The sequence below is a fragment of the Protopterus annectens genome, chromosome 13.part0, assembly GCF_019279795.1.
Source record: "Protopterus annectens isolate FY-2018-M chromosome 13.part0, PAN1.0, whole genome shotgun sequence".
NCBI lineage: Eukaryota > Metazoa > Chordata > Ceratodontiformes > Protopteridae > Protopterus > Protopterus annectens.
Window position 1 is genome coordinate 241,580,449 of NC_056747.1, and position 16,454 is coordinate 241,596,902.

A 16,454-nucleotide genomic window follows, 5' to 3' on the forward strand; every position below is an offset into this window, starting at 1 on the left:
AAGTTCACACTCAGAAGCAATGCAGTCTGAAAGTCACAAACTGTGAAATTATAAGTAATACTTGACACTTTTCATGCAAAAATGTTTACCTCGTTCTTTGCAGCTCTGCAAAGAACATCTGACAGCCACTAAGCAGTATTCATGCAACAGAAAGCAACTCTCTTCATAAAGTTGGCAAAACAACTGGCTGTTCTCTGGAATACTATTTCCTAAGGAACACAATCAGTCTGAGCTGCTTAAGAAATGCTTGACTGAAAAGTTATGTTCACTATCCATTTCCAATAAATGACTGGCACCTTTCTACATCTCAGGGAAGTTCCTCAACGAAACAACAAACTCAGCCATATTTAGTGTGAAGGCAGGGTGTGACTTCCTCATCTGAGGAGTATTAATAAGCTGACAGGAGACTCTGTGTTTAAAGGAGAAAGTCAGGAGTGTAGGAAGTCGCATTCATTTCACTCATCTCTACTCCTCAGCTTAAGATGGGACCTCTCTGTTTCACTCTTGTTCAGGTCTTACTTCTGTGCAGTCTGCCAGCTGGTAAGTTCATTCCATGCGTATAGTCTGATTGAATTATATTTTAAATACCATACAGCAGTAATAGCAGTAATATTTTAAAGGCGGTATTAAGCAGTACCCTGTTACCAACCAGTTGTACTGAAACTATGATATCCAGCCGAGGCATCTGGTTAGGTACATACATTGTCTAGAAATGTGTTGGTTTCTTCTTTATTTTGCTTTGATAGGAAAGGAACAGTGAATCAAAAGTTTATTTTGGAATTAGACAGTTTAACAGAAGTTTACCGGTGCTGCTTCTCCAGATTAAAAATCTGCTATGCTAACTTCAAGCAATACCTTCTTATTAAATGATACAACCAGGAATAGAATGCCAGGAAGGAATAGATGTATCACTTAATGACATTTGTGGCATAGACCAGTGATGATATCCCAGGCGCAATCATTTTGTTTATTATGCATCTAAACCTTTTTCAGGACTTCTAGTAAAGTAACAAAAATAAGTGTGGGGAAACGTAGTCACTGGTTTAAAAAATATGACATACAGTGTTTCATACATCTCAACTTTTGTGCATTAAAAAATGTACTTCTGACCTTAATCACAGCAGAGGGTCAGAAAGAGGAGCACTTTGTTATATTTTCATAACAGAAGTTTTTGCAGAACTACAGCTCATACAATTAATGCTAAAGATTCTTTGCATAGGCTTAGTTCGATCATTTAGTAATGTATGTTCCCTTAAGTAGATCTAAATTTGTAAGGAACATCAGTAAATCTTGAAGGAACAAACATAAATCTGTGGGGAAAAAATCAGTGCTATACATAAATCATAGCAGTTAAGAGATATATAGTGTGTTATTTAGCTGCAGAGTTGTATTTCCATGGTGGTAGATTTCTGCTGAAATAGTTACAAATAGTGTAATGGGTTTTAATTAAAAAGGTTAATCCCGTGGCAAAAATGTCTGTGTGCAGAAACATTTGCATTTATTGTATCCCTGCACTTGCTAGCAAATAACCAGTGTCACATTCCTTTTCTGCTTTATTAAAATATGTGCCTATGTCAGTTTAGTATATGACTGAAAACTAGTACATTTGTATTCTCTACCTCTCAACCTCTTAGAGCAAGAAATCTGGACAAAGCCATCAATAATGGGGGGGCAAAGGCCCAAAAATAGGGACAATTTTTAAATATTGATCTTACAAACTTAGAAAATTGATAGAATAACAGGTTTTTCATTAGCATGAATTTTCTGAAGGGTATGAAGTCTGAATCTAAAATGTCTGCCATTATTTTCTGACTTCAACCCTCAATAACTTGCTATTGATTTAGCATAAAACCACAATTTTATGAGAAATGGATCAAAAATATGAGACAAAAATCTGGGCATTCTGCGAAAATCTGTACAGTTGAGAGGTACTTATAACAATAATATGGAATGCAATAAATTTGCACTTAAATTATTAAACCAGCTCGCAGTTTTAGAATATTTAAGACAGTTTTGTATTATTCTACATTCATGATGCATGGAAAAAAAACTGTACTTGTGACTTATCTTTCACTTGTCCTTAGTGTGTTTTCTTAGTTCATGTTCACAGTGATGCCTAACAGGATTAACAAGCTAATTTTTTTTTTTTTGCATTTCTTCTAAAAAACAAGTTTTACTTTGCAGCTTTGTAGTAGGTATCTAAAGGTTTCTAGGAGAGATTTTAAATAGTACAGTGTTTGTTATTAAAAAGCAGATATTAAAAACGTTGAGCTTTGACCTGAAGTACTGAAGCATTATGGGACATCATACAACATGCCCACAATTTAATCATATTCATATAATTTCAATTTTCTATATTAGTTCTGTGTGACAAGAATGGCAACACACCAGTAGCAGCATACACACCAGCTTCTAACAACAAAGACACAAATTCAGTGGGAGAAAGTGACTTGCATACCAATACAAACACATTGACTGGACATCTAAATATAATTCAGTGCCTTAGTAGAGCATATAAAATATTGCATGATAACTATAAGAATCAATCTGAAGAGGTTAGAAAGGATTGGGAAGAGAGACTGGATAAGCAATTCACAGAGAAATGATGGAAGACATATGTATGTCTCCCAAATATGTAACAAAATCTGGAAGATTTAGGATTTTTGCTTGGAAATGTTTACATAGATATTTTTATATCCCAAGTAGACTCCAGAGAATTTTTCCTCAGGTGGACAGCAAATGTTGGAGGTGTGACGGAGAAGAAAGAGGTAACTGGGAACCTAAGGAACATATTTTGTGGGAGTGCAGTGAGTTGGCAGACTTTAAGGATTCCCTGCAGGATGCACTGTCAGAGATGCTGGGTGGGCAGATTGGTGTGACGAGTGAGATGATTTTTCTTAGCTATGATACAGAATCAGAATTGCCTAGACATGATAAGGCCTTGCTGTCTCTAATTATGGTGGCTGCAAAAAAAAAGCAATTACTAGAAAATGGAAATCAAAATCTAAACCAAGTATATTATAAATAGTAATTATAGTAACAGAGATAAAATAACTGGAATTGAGATCTTTAAAAAAGGATAAGAGCAAACTACATAGGAAAAATGGAAATTGTGGGAAGAATACATACAGGGGAGGAATGAGGTTTAAAAGAAGGCAGGACTTAAATGAGCTATCTAGTGTTTAACTGAAAATGATTGGGTAGATTATAAGTGAGGTATAATGTTTGCAAATGTGAGTGTGTCAGTATGGTTTGTGGGGTCTATATTACTTTGCTGAATGGCTACTCAGTGAATAACCATTTGTTGAATAACTATTTATCGAAGCTGCTCTTCAGCGAATGGTGAATTTATCTAGGGCAAACCAGCAGTTGGCTACCACCTGCAATTTGCTATTTTCCCCACTGTAATGCAATCTCAGAGTTGGTATAGTTAGTTGGGGGTATAAGGGGGCAGACCCTACCTTGGCAGGTTTTAAATGTTATTTTTTTTTATATTTTTTTTTTTGCGATCACTCGGTTGTTCAACTGCTTGCTTGCCCTACTTAAAATTAACTGTTGGCTGAAGAGCGGCTTTGATAAATAGGTGTTTGATGAATAGTTATTTGCTAAATAGCCATTCGACGAATTGATATAGACCCAGTTTATGATATAAAATGCTTGCAACTAGGATTGTGTCGGTGTTACTTGTTTTCATTTATATAAATGTATGATTGCTTATGTCGTAAGTGATGGTTTAATAAAGATGTTTCTTGTTTAAAAAAAAGGGGGAGGAACTGAATAATTTATGTAATGTTATTTAGGTTATATGATATATAGCAATATATGTAAAACATAATGTTTGTTAATTTTAACTTGTTAATACAGTTGTGCCTATGTCATAAGTGATAATTCAATAAATATAATTCAGTGCACAAAATGCAGTAGATAATGCTCTTCTGAAAAATGACATTTTTCATCATACATCTTTTATGGGCGACAAAAAAAATCGGCAGAGCTATGAAGCAATGAGATTTGAGGTACTTAGGAAAGAAGGTGTAAAACATGGGTGTGTGATGAATTAACACACACACACACACACACACACACACACACACACACACACACACACACACACACACACACTCGGCATAGTGGATATAAATATATCTGATTACTTTCCAAGTTCTACATTCCCATTTATTACTTCAATTAAGTAAAATAACTCAGTTCACAAAATGCAGTGAATAATTATTTTCATAAAGTGACATTCTCAGTGTATATCTTTTAACAAACAAAACAAAATCGTAGAGCTATGAGAGATGAGGTACTAAGGAAAGAAAGTGTAGAACATGGGTGTGTCCATGCACACACACGCACACACACACACACACACACACACACACACACACACACACACACACACACACACACACATACACGCACACATATACATACACACAAGCTCAGCATTAGGGCTATAAACATGTCTGTTTTCTTTCCTATCTCTACATTAGTAAAATAAAACATAGTGCTACTATATTTTTTCAGCATACTCTAAGAACTGGAAGACACATCCAGACTCCTTTGTCTGTTGATAATCTCAGTTTTCTTACGCTACCCTTTTTGACCTTATTATCACTGCTCCTTTCTCCTTTACATTTTTACTCCCAGTTCTATTTTTTTTTCTTCCATTCTTTCACAAAAACTAATCCTTAACCTTTACTTAACCCAAGTTACCTTTGGCTTTCCCATAAGTGGTTACTGCTGTACACAGACAAAAGTACTTGCCCAGTCATGAAAGGGTGAGAAAAGATATTGATTAAGACCACTGATCACTGTTTTGGGGATTTTCTTATTTCCCCAGTATTGTGTGGCTATGGAGTATGTGTATATATACATTTGGGGGTGTGAGCGTTTTGTGTGGAGGTATGCAGGGCACGATCCCTGAAAAACAAAACTAAGTGTTTCCTTTAGTTGCTTATTAACAGTAGATTTCAAGATTGTGTCTAACTGAACATTGCAGTGCTAGAGTCGATAATTCCATGTTTCATAGCAGAGGCTTTATGTTTCTCCATCTGATATGCCTGCATTTATAAGATGAGTTAGTACAAAAACACATTTTCATTTTTGTGCTTGCTACTAAACTGGCTACTAGTATTATTCCTTTCACTTTGTACGTGGTTACCTGTAACTAGTATTATTGCTTTCACTTCGTACGTGGTTACCTGTATAAGTGTTACATAAGTCGGTTACATTTCTGCATCAACAGTAGTCTTCGCACACAGTTCCAGAATTCCACTGAAGTATCTGTACCTATTGTTTTATTTATGCATAGCTACCTTTTTTGTTTTATCTTTTGTTACTGAAATGTTTATCTGTGTACAAAAACGTCAGTACTTGCACCGCTGTATTTGTTTATTGTCCCAGATCACATGTGAAAAAGGCCTCTGGACTATGCCAACCAACCAGTTAACAAAAAAATGAACAACTGAATGAATATTTGCATGGTTGAAAAAGTAAGTAAGTAAATGAATAAATAAATAAATTGAACATGTATTCAATGACCCTCCAGCAGGTAAACACCAAGCATCATTACCATCTATATGTTCCACTGTTGCGAATATATACATTTACAGGGTCCCACTTAAGTATAAGTGACTTACAATGAGAGTAAGTATTTTGGAATCTCTCCCTTTTAAATATAAAAATGTAAGTATAAAATATTAAAATATCATGGGTGCTCCATTATGCACATAGACATTCACTATCAGATATACAAAGGGTTAAGTCTTTATCTCTCTCTCTCTCTGGCGAATGGTAAGCTGGATATCTTTGTATTTAATTGTTGCAGCACTTCAGATTACAGTATATTGTAAACTTAAATATTTTATCACATTTTTATTATATTCTTGGCGGTCCCATTAATTCTTCAAAAATATGTCCACCCACACATTCTGTGTCCTAGTTTTATTATGCTCTTGGCATTCTCAATAATTCTTTTACAAAGTCTCCTCCCACACACTCAATCTCCTAGTTTTATTATACTCCTGTTCTCAGTAATTTGACATACCCTCCACCCATATACTCTGTTTTCTAATTAACCATCTGGTTGTACCAAGGCAGCAGACTTTTATCTGTATACCACACTGCAAAATGATAAGGCACTAAATAAAACCCTGAATGATGATATGTAACCTGTCATCCAGTTTATTGTTTTGTTATACAGTCTGGTAGATAGAAATGGCCTTGGAAGCAAAATTATACACTAACAAAGCAAAAAAAATGTACAGAATAATTATCTCTGGAACATATGGTGGAGAGCAAATCTGCTTTTTCTTCACCAGGCTTTTACCTCTCAGCTGGGTTCAAAATAATTGGTGGGGGTAATTCTAGGTGTGTCTATTTGCTGTGCGCTGGGGAGCAGAGGTCTACATTAAACTATGTCTGACTTCTTTGCTTACTCCTGTTTCTTGTCAGGATGGGTTGCAGCTTCCCATGAACCTAAACTGGATACGTAGGACACGAAAATAAATAAGTCAGTGGTACTGTGTCACATTACACTAGGGAATATTACAGAGTTTACATAACTGACCCCACAATTTGTCATGGTACACTGAACAACAGTGCAGAGTTTTCATGCAGGTAAAGTTACTCAGTGTAACACAGAGTTGCACTTCACACTTCACAGGTAGGTGCCATCACATTTCTCATGTAGTTGCCATAGCATTTCACATGTAGGTGACATCACATTTCTCATGTAGGTACCATCACATTTCACATTTAAGTGACATCAGATTTCACTTGTAGGTGCCATCACTCTTTACATGTAAGTAGCATTATATTTCTCATGTAGTTGTCATAGCATTTCTCGTGTAGTTACCATAGCATTTCACATGTAGGTGCCATCACATTTTACATGTAGATACCATAGCATTTCACATGTAGGTGACATCACCTTTCATATGTAGGTGCCATCACATTTTACATGTAGATGCCATAGCATTTCACATGTAGGTGCCATCACATTTTACATGTAGATACCATAGCATTTCACATGTAGGTGACATCACATTTCATATGTAGGTGACATCACATTTTACATGTAGATGCCAATGCATTTCTCATGTAGGTGCTATCACATTTCACATGTAGGTGTCATCACATTTTACATGTAGATGCCATCGCATTTCTCATGTAGGTGCTATCACATTTCACATGTAGGTGTCATCACATTTCACATGTAGTTGACATCACATTTCTCATGTAGATGACATCACATTTCACATGTAGGTGCCATCAGATTTCACATGTAGTTGCCATCACACTTCATATGTAGGTGACATCACATTTCTCAAGTAGGTGCCATCATATTTAACATGTACATGCCATCAGATTTCACATATAAGTGCCATCACATTTCTTTGTAGTTGCCATTGCATTTCACATGTAGGTGACATCACATTTCACGTGTAGTTGCCATCACATTTCTCTTGTAGTTCATAGGTAGGTACTAGGCTATCTGCCCAAAGGCATTTATAAGCCTAGCCAGAATGTGTTGGCTTTCGCCGCCCCCTTAGATTAGTTCCCTGTGCCTCTGTCCAGCAGAGCCACTGAAGTGATCCCTGGGGTAAACATTCTGTTTCCCATCCACTCGTTAAGGTTTCTCTTGAAGAGTGTTAGTGAGGAGCTCTGCCTAATGTAGATTGGAATCTTGTTCCAAAGCATGGGATGTCTCTGGGACAGGAATCTATCTCTCCAGCACATTCTATTTATTGTTGTGGTGAGGTTTAGATCCCTAGAGCATGTGGCTCGAGGGGATATGGTTTTCTTTAGGTGGAGCATGTCCATCAATTCTGGGATGGACATGACGTTGTATGTCAGGCAGAGATCACCTCTGAGTAGGCGGTATGCATCCATTCACTCTTCAGTCGAGCTGCATAGGGCATCTGTTTGAGGCCAGTGATCCTCTTGGTGAGGTACTTATGTGGTCTTTCCAGCTGTTGCAGTTGTCTTGTAAGGTACATCCCAAATGGAGCATTGTATTCTATGATGGGTCTGATGAGTGATGAGTAGAGGGGTACAATGACCTCTTTTAATCTGGTTACGAACCCTTTTATGATTAGGTGGGCCACATAGAAGGATTTTCTAACCACTTTGGCAATGTGGTTATCAAAGGAGAGATTACTATCTACTTGGGTCCCCAGATCCTTTATTGCATCTTTCACATGTAGGTGACATCACATTTCATATGTAGGTGTCATCACATTTTACATGTAGATGCCATTGCATTTCTCATGTAGGTGCCATCTCACTTTACATGTACATACCATTATGTTACTTTATATAATTCTGCCCTGCTGCATTATAGAGATGATGTGTAATAATATCAGTGATTATTGGTAACTCTGCAACCAAGTACATCCACATAACCAGCTACAAGTTCTTTTTGAACAGAAATTCTCCTTACACATAAATGATCAGGTGTTGTAAAGGCAAACATTAAAGGCTGCACATCTGTTATAATTCACTATACAACATCTGAACTAAAGTGAGTTAATTTTGCCTGCACTACAGTGATGTAAATACACATTTAACTTTTACAGATGTAGATATCACACTGTAAGACTCACCTTGGCATTCGGAAATGCTTAGCACAATGCAAAAGGCTTAGCTTTGAAGCTTTCTGCATCGTGCTAAGCTTTTCCAGTTCAGAGATTTCTATACCACTGACATCTATTATTGCAGGGGCCTCAGCATGGATAGTGGTCTTATGGATGAAGCTGGATTGTAATGTGGCAGTCTGGGAGACTGACTAATGCTAATTATTAATGTGTTCTGTGGAAATGTCTGTAGCTCCCAATTAATTCACATGAGCAATTCCAAGACTCACTTGGCTTAGTAAAGTTTTACGAAGAAAAAGTGACCACCATAGAAGACATTTGTCATCCATTCACTCCTATGGGAGTATGTGTGGTTCTATTAGGTGCAGCAAAGACAAGATGGGAGGTGTGGTAGTGTCTGTGTGTGTATGTACGGATCTACCTTAGTAGATCGGCAAGTTAAATAAGCGACAACGAATTCACCGACGCCAGAAGATCGCAAGTCACTTCACCGACGCCAGAAGATCGACAAGGCAGAAGACCGACGGAGGAAGACACCGACGCTGAGAACACTGCGATGGGGAAAGGATGTGTAAGTATGTGGTAGTGACGGACGATAGGGTGCGAGTAAGGTAAGTGTGCGATGTTGGCGGTGTGTAGGGGTGGGGGTGGGATAAATGAGTTAGGGTTAGGGCGCGGGTTGGGTGAGTGTGCGAGTAAGGTAAGTGTGCGATGTTGACGGCGTGTAGGGGTAGGGGTGGGATAAGTGAGTTAGGGTTAGGGTGCGAGTAAGGTAAGTGTGCGATGTTGGTGGTCTGTAGGGGTAGGGGTGGGATAAGTGAGTTAGGGTTAGGGCGCGGGTTAGGTGAGTGTGCGATAGTGACGGACCTTAGGGTAAGGGTTTGGGTTAGGGTTGTAGATAGTTGTGTATGTATGGGTTAGTGTTCGTTTGTAAGGATTTTGGTGTGCTTGTGTTGTGTGTGTGGGTTTTGGATAGGGGATTTGTTTTGTTTGTTGGTATGATGTGTCGGGTGTATGCGATGTCGTGTTTGTGCACTGTCAATCTTCTGGCGTCGGTGAAGTGACTTGCGATCTTCTGGCGTCGGTGAATTCGTTTTCGCTTATTTAACTTGTCGATCTACTAAGGTAGATCCGTATGTACACATCTGTAGGGACATGGATGAATATCAATCCTACCCATCCTCACCAAAATGCATATATACAGCAAATAAATAACATTAATAAAAAATCTTTCCTTTATAAAAGGTGAACTAGCATGTAAAATCCACTATCAACCTCACAAAGATTTCATACAAAGCCCTCTGACAACCATTATCTGTTCTGACTGGCCAGCACAAAGACACATATAGGTCTAACCAGTCAAAACTATCCAGGAAACCTAGCACATGCAGTTTCAGGTTCAAAACCTGGAACTCGCACTCAGGTTAATCTCTGCACCCAACCTAATTCATCAACTCATCATTCCCAACCATAAAACCATTACAAAACAGTAAAATAAACTAAATGAAATACAGAATGAAATCCTTGAACTAACAAAGATACCAGTCTAAATTCTACAACCTGCCTTGCCAGCTGAGAAATCCGAAATGAAGAAAAAGTACCCCACAAAAACAAGTACTCCATAAAATCTCATCCCCAGTCCACCAGAACCCACAAACCCAAGCAAAAATACATACAAAAAAGAAAAAGCATTTAAAAAATTCTTAATAAAGTTGAATGGGCCAAACATTTTATCAAAATAAAATGCTACTTCAATAACTATACTAAGTACTTCTGTCAACCAAAATTGACTTTATTAGACTTCCGACAACTTTTTGGCACTTAAATAACAATCAATCAATCAAATCAGCTGACAACAGTGCATAATAACAGAGGGGAAATCACATTTGTAGCAGTATAGAGGTAGCAGACTCGTGTCACACTGTATGGAAGTTCTGGAGAGGGTTGATAAGAGAATGTGCAGAGCAGCAAAAGTAAGATGGGAAATGAGAGGTTTGGATTTAGATTAGAATACAGCACAACTGACCCAATGTTTGCAGCGAGACAGACAGCTGAGAAGACGCTGATGAAGAAACATTCCAAACAGGCATTTCTAGACGTGGAGAAAACATTTTACAAGGTCCCAAGACAACTGATTGGATAGTCCTGTGATGGACTGATGTCCTGGAACCATTGGTAGAATTATTGCAGGCTCTGTACAAGGACCCAATGTCACAAATATGAACATTGTTTCGACTGACAGAGAGGTTCCCAGTGGGAGTGGTTGTGCATCTGGGTTTAGCATCGAGTCCACTAATGTTCATACTGGTGATGGACCACATTAACTAACAGGTCAGATGGGACAGATCAATAAAGCTGCTGTATGCAGAAGATGTGGCATTGTAGGCAGACTCAGAGCAAACACTGCAGGTAAGACAGCTGATGTGGCAGCAAATGACGCAAATCAGAAGAAGCTGAAAACTGAGATAAAACAGACTGACAACTTTAAATAACTGGGAGGGTGGTTGAAGGAAAGGGAAGTCTGAATGAGGATGAGAAAGCTAAAATCAGAGGGGGCTGCAGTCAACTGGTACAGAGAGTCAAGGGTAGTGTATGACAGAAAAATACCAAAGAAGTTGCAAAGTAAGTTGTACAAAACAGTGGTGCGACCAGTACTACTGTATGGTACAAAACCCTTGGCAGTGAAAGGAGAACAGATGAGAAATCTAGAGGTGATGGAGGTGAAGTATCTGAGACATGTGGCAGGATGCACACTGTGGGACAGATGAAGTAATTAAGACATCAGAACAGAAGCCCAAGTAGCTGCAATTGTACAGAAAGTGAAAGAAAACAGATTACAGTGGTCTGAGCACATGGGCAGGAAAGCAGAAGACAGTCTGGTGAAAAAATTTGGAACAGACAGGAAGAAAGCAAGAGGAAATGAGGGCATCTAGCAAAACAATGGGTGGATTGTGTGAGGGAAGAGCTGTGAAAGTCAGGCATGACTGTTGAAGAAGGTAGGAGAGTGGCACTGAATTGAGAGAGATGGAAACAGTTGATGTGACACTCTGACCTCATGGAGGAAATGGGGAAAAAGGTTTCACGATTTGATGATGGTAACGATGATGGGAGGTGAGATGAATTTTTCTGCTAGGATGTTTGAGATCTCTCAAAGATTGGAGTGGGTGATAAAATTAGAAAAAAAGCTTCGCTCAATGCTGGGTATTATTTCTGAGGTTCTTTAGACAATTAATGAATGCACTGTGTTATACTTTGTTGATTTAACAATTTTTAGTTTATAATCAGATTTGTGGGATTTGCTGTTACTCCTTAGTTTTTTATTAACTTTTCCAAAGAGCTGGTTTTAGTACACTGAGATGTTGCTCTTTTCTTTAGTCTATGAGCGTTTTCTTTTTTGTTTTTGTAAATTTGCTTATGGTTGATTTCCAGCACAACTTTTTTTCTAAATTAGGTGTTGCATTTCTGGTGAATACAAACAAGCTTCTATGCCAGAGATGAGATATGAATATAAACTTTGGTTATATGTACTGGCAGAACTCTTTAATCATTCAAGTTAGCAGCAAGCACAAACACTTTGGCTTTGGAGAAGCATCTAAAGACATTTGGGTTGGATGGTGACCATATAATAAATATTAAATCACAATGATCTGAGTTGAGCAATGAAGGCTTGACAACGGGTGGGGAACAGTGAGAGGCCATATTGGTGAAAACATGATGAAGTATGCCTGGTACCTCTAATAGACGAAAAGACCATGGTGCAAAGCAGGAGTTTTAAAACAGCACTAGCACACTCCATTGTATGAGATAAGTAAAACAGTCACTTTCCTGATAGTGTGGGACTGTTTTCCAATTGAAATCTGGCAGCAAGAGCTCAGACCAAGTTTGTCATGTTGCAATTCTGGACAATAGAGTGGCAACATTTGCAAACATATCAACATTAAAGCAGATGACAAGAGCACCCAGGCCAATTAAAGTTAACACTGAGAAGCAACCAATAATATTCCAGGCTCAGAAACAAAAAACAGCAACTCTCTCCTCACCAGAGTGAGATCCATGTGGATCAGTTTCAGATGCAAAATTTACCAAAGCACAAAGCAGTACTTTTAAATCAGCACTACTACACCCTGATGCATATTATAAATAAAAAAGTTACTTCCAAGATGGTGTTAAATTATTTTCTAAGCTGAATCCAGCAGTAGGGGGTCAAGACAAGTTTCTTTTAAGAAACTCTACCAGTAGAAACAGTTTCTGTAACTAAATGTTTTGACGGTATGTATGCAAGCTATTATTCTAAAATATTACAAAACATACAGCATAAAAAAAATTAAGTTAATAGTAAATACAATGTACAGTCTAACCCCTTTCTGAATCATACATAACTAATACATGTAGGCATGTGGCTTACAGATGTGTAATAACACGCTAGTTATCCACAAGGACTAATGTACGTGGATTAAGGAGTATCAGCTGCTCCACGATATATAAGTTACAGTGCTAATCCCAATATAATTATCTGTCACCTTGGCCACCTTGCTTTGTTAAATTCCTTTTTATCTTTAACATTTCCTGACCTACACCTCCCTTGACGCCAGCACCATGTTCTGTCATCGTGGAAATTTTCTGTCTCCGTTGCATATCTGTACCACATACCTGTACCCTAGTTGTTCCTCCTATTCTTGTCCCTGGAATTGTGAAACACACTGCAGTATGGTCACAATGTTGCTAGTCAGTTCCTTTAGCTGAATTTACTTGTTTTGGTCAACAACATTAAAGTATTTTTTTACAAGTACCGACTCACTGGATTCATTGGCAGAATCTTTACATTTATTTGCTTTCGTTCATGAACTTTGATGTGTTTGGAATAATCCACTTTATGTTTCCTTTGTGTTTTTTTAATTAAGCCACCTTTATTTGGGTGAGGCACACCTGTCTTTTGGCTTTCACTGGTCTGCATGCATTTCTTTGGCTACAAGATTTGTAAGAGCTGAGCTTCACTCTTTTACCGCTTATAGATCAAAGGCCCTTCAGTATGGTATTTTTCTTCTTTGCTGACCCTCTAGGTATGTTTTCCCTTGAACATGCTCATCTCTCTTGATCTATCCAGCAACCAGGTACCCACAACATCCCCTTGCAGTGCAAAACTAACATAGCCATAAATGATTATTTCTGCTTATCTTCACTGACCTTTACTGCTGCCCAGCTTATCATTATTTCAGACTCACACTGCCCCTCTGCCCCTCTTATGGTTTCTGTAACACTCTTAAACTCCTCAAATCCAAAAAACCATCATATTCTAGCCCTTAATTTCTGTAGCGTATTGTTTTAGCAATGCCTGCACTGTCAGTACCTCTACCTGTATACATTGCATGCAAATGGCTCTTTTTATTTGCCTGGATGTTGTACACTATCACCTTTCTTTCCTCGTCACCATCATTAACTCAGCTTTCCCCCATTTTTGCTATTCCTTTGTTACCACTAGTGACTTTCTCAACCTTTCTTTTCTACCAGCATTAGGATCCATTCTCTTAACTTGTCCACAGTCCTCCTTGGGCAAGTCTGTGTTTTTGCACATCTATATAAATGGTCCCAGACATGAAACACATGATCATGTACTGTGCATCTCCAGCCATTCCAATCTCCCCAATTTCTTGTTCTGTCTGCAAGTCAGACAAATCACACAGAGGTTTCTTACTCTGATTGCCTATACCTGTCTGTTTGTAGCAACGTCAGCAGATTGAGAAAGCCACCAAGCATTGGATATCACTGCACATTTGACCTGCTAAGTATTGTGGTACATGTCACAGTAACCGCCATTTTGTTACCTATTGCTACTATGTTACTTAAATGTAATTAGTGCTGTAATGCACCGTGTTAAGATATCATTTTAAGACAGACCGTATCACAACACTTACCTGATATAACAATGTGCTTTACTATACAATATTATTCACATGAAGATGAAGACATAGCCCCACATGCTTCATCATAATGTTTAATTGTTATTGAAACCATATTATAGCATGATACACTGCATGGATATAAGTCCTGCTATAATTTCAATGTTTTGCATGGGTAAAACTACAATGCAAGCTTTAAATACGGTTGGTGCTTGTCATAAAATGTTTTGAAAGCTATACATACCATCTGGATGATGATACACATATGTTTAAGAGCACTGAAAAATGCTGATTATAGTATTTTTTCTTTCTGTATGTAATATTGTAATAGTTATCAATTGCCTCCTAAGTCAGGCAAAAAAAATATGCAGTAACTGTGTCACTTTTGACTGTAAATTAGTTTACTTTATAACCTTTTAGGCCTAGGTCATGTTCTGAGAACCCGCAGCATTGGTGGCCATGAAGCAGTGCCCAACTCAAGGCCATATATGGCCCTTTTGCTTAAAGATGGGAAGGCCTGGTGTGGAGGATTCCTTGTGGCAGACCAGTGGGTCGCTAGTGCAGCTCATTGTCTTCATGGGATGTAAGTAATTAAGTAATTAATACTGCAGTAATAAGGTTATACACATCCTGTCTATACAGTCATGCTTTTTAAGGTCTATGCTAAACTACTGTGCTTTAATGTATTATACATGCATGAAATCTCTATGTAGGTAATGGTTATAGAGACCTCTGTCTGAATCAAAAAACTGTATGGACTGAGTGTGTTTCATTGTACATTTGTGACACTGAACAGTTTGGAAACTGGGTTTTTGTCAAAATGCTGGATCATTGCGGGATGGAAATATTTGCTTTGGGGGATTGCTACACAGTGGTGATAGGGATTTTGCCCTTTCACCTCTGATGTGTGATCTTGGAATTGGTATATATAATTTGCAAGACATGTGGTAGTGATGGGGGACAGGGTGCTTTCACCCATGCATAAAATGCTGCTTTTTGTTTTTTTTTCCATTTAGTAAGTTTTGACCATTTGTGATCAACGTACTAATTTTCAATTTAGTTGGTCGGCGATGTAATGAAATATAATCATATATATATATATATATATATATATATATATATATATGGAGTCACTTCATAACACTGAAAGCTAAAAACACTGAAACCAAAACATTGAAACTTCAAAATCTTGAAAACTCAAAACACTGAAACTCAAAACACTGAAAACACATATCATACATATACTGAGTTTAAACAACATAAATCATAGCACTTTCCACCAAGTGTAAGCAGGGAGGTATGCCCCCCTGCACCCCCCATGTGGGGGGCTGCACCCCCTCACTTCCCGCTACTTATATATATATATATATATATATATATATATATATATATATATATATATATATATATATATATATATATCAGCTCCAAGATTGCACTTCACTACACTAAGTGCAATCTTGGAGTTGATATATTTAAGTAGCAGAGGGTGAGGAGGTACAGCACCCCACATGGGGGGTGCAGGGGGGCTTGCCCCCCTGCTTACACTTGATGGAAAGTGCTATGATTTATGTTGTTTAAACTCAGTATATGTATGATATGTGTTTTCAGTGTTTTGAGTTTCAGTGTTTTGAGTTTTCAGTGTTTTGAAATTTCAGTATTTTGGTCTTCTATACTATGACATTTTCTCATTTTCAGTGTTTTGAGTTTTCAGTGTTATTAAGAGAATATATATATATATATATATATATATATACGGGAGCCCTTTATTTGTTCGAACTTTCAAATGTTTGAAACTCATATGGCCGACACCATATGAGCGAACGTTTGAAAGGCCGATAAATGATAGCGGAGATCCCGCTACAGTGCAGGACTGGGAGATTTTCCTTTCCTGCACTGTAGTGCGATCTCAGAGTGAGAATATTTAAGTATCAGGGGGTGTGGGGGAGCAGGGGGG

General features: G+C 37.9%; 1 protein-coding gene across 2 annotated transcripts in view; it reads left to right on the plus strand.

The window, feature by feature from the left end:
• The first annotated feature begins 389 nt into the window (after positions 1-389).
• LOC122787204 (complement factor D-like) overlaps positions 390-16,454 on the plus strand; it is a 51,829-nt gene continuing 35,764 nt past the window's right edge. The window contains exons 1-3 of one of the 2 annotated variants that reach the window (XM_044053795.1): positions 412-540; positions 5,407-5,495; positions 14,918-15,080. In XM_044053795.1, the coding sequence (XP_043909730.1) occupies positions 14,986-15,080 (95 nt within the window). In that variant the 5' untranslated portion in view covers positions 412-540; positions 5,407-5,495; positions 14,918-14,985. Of the gene's footprint in view, positions 541-5,406; positions 5,496-14,917; positions 15,081-16,454 lie in introns of both variants that reach the window. The other variant, XM_044053794.1, reaches the window with a different exon arrangement.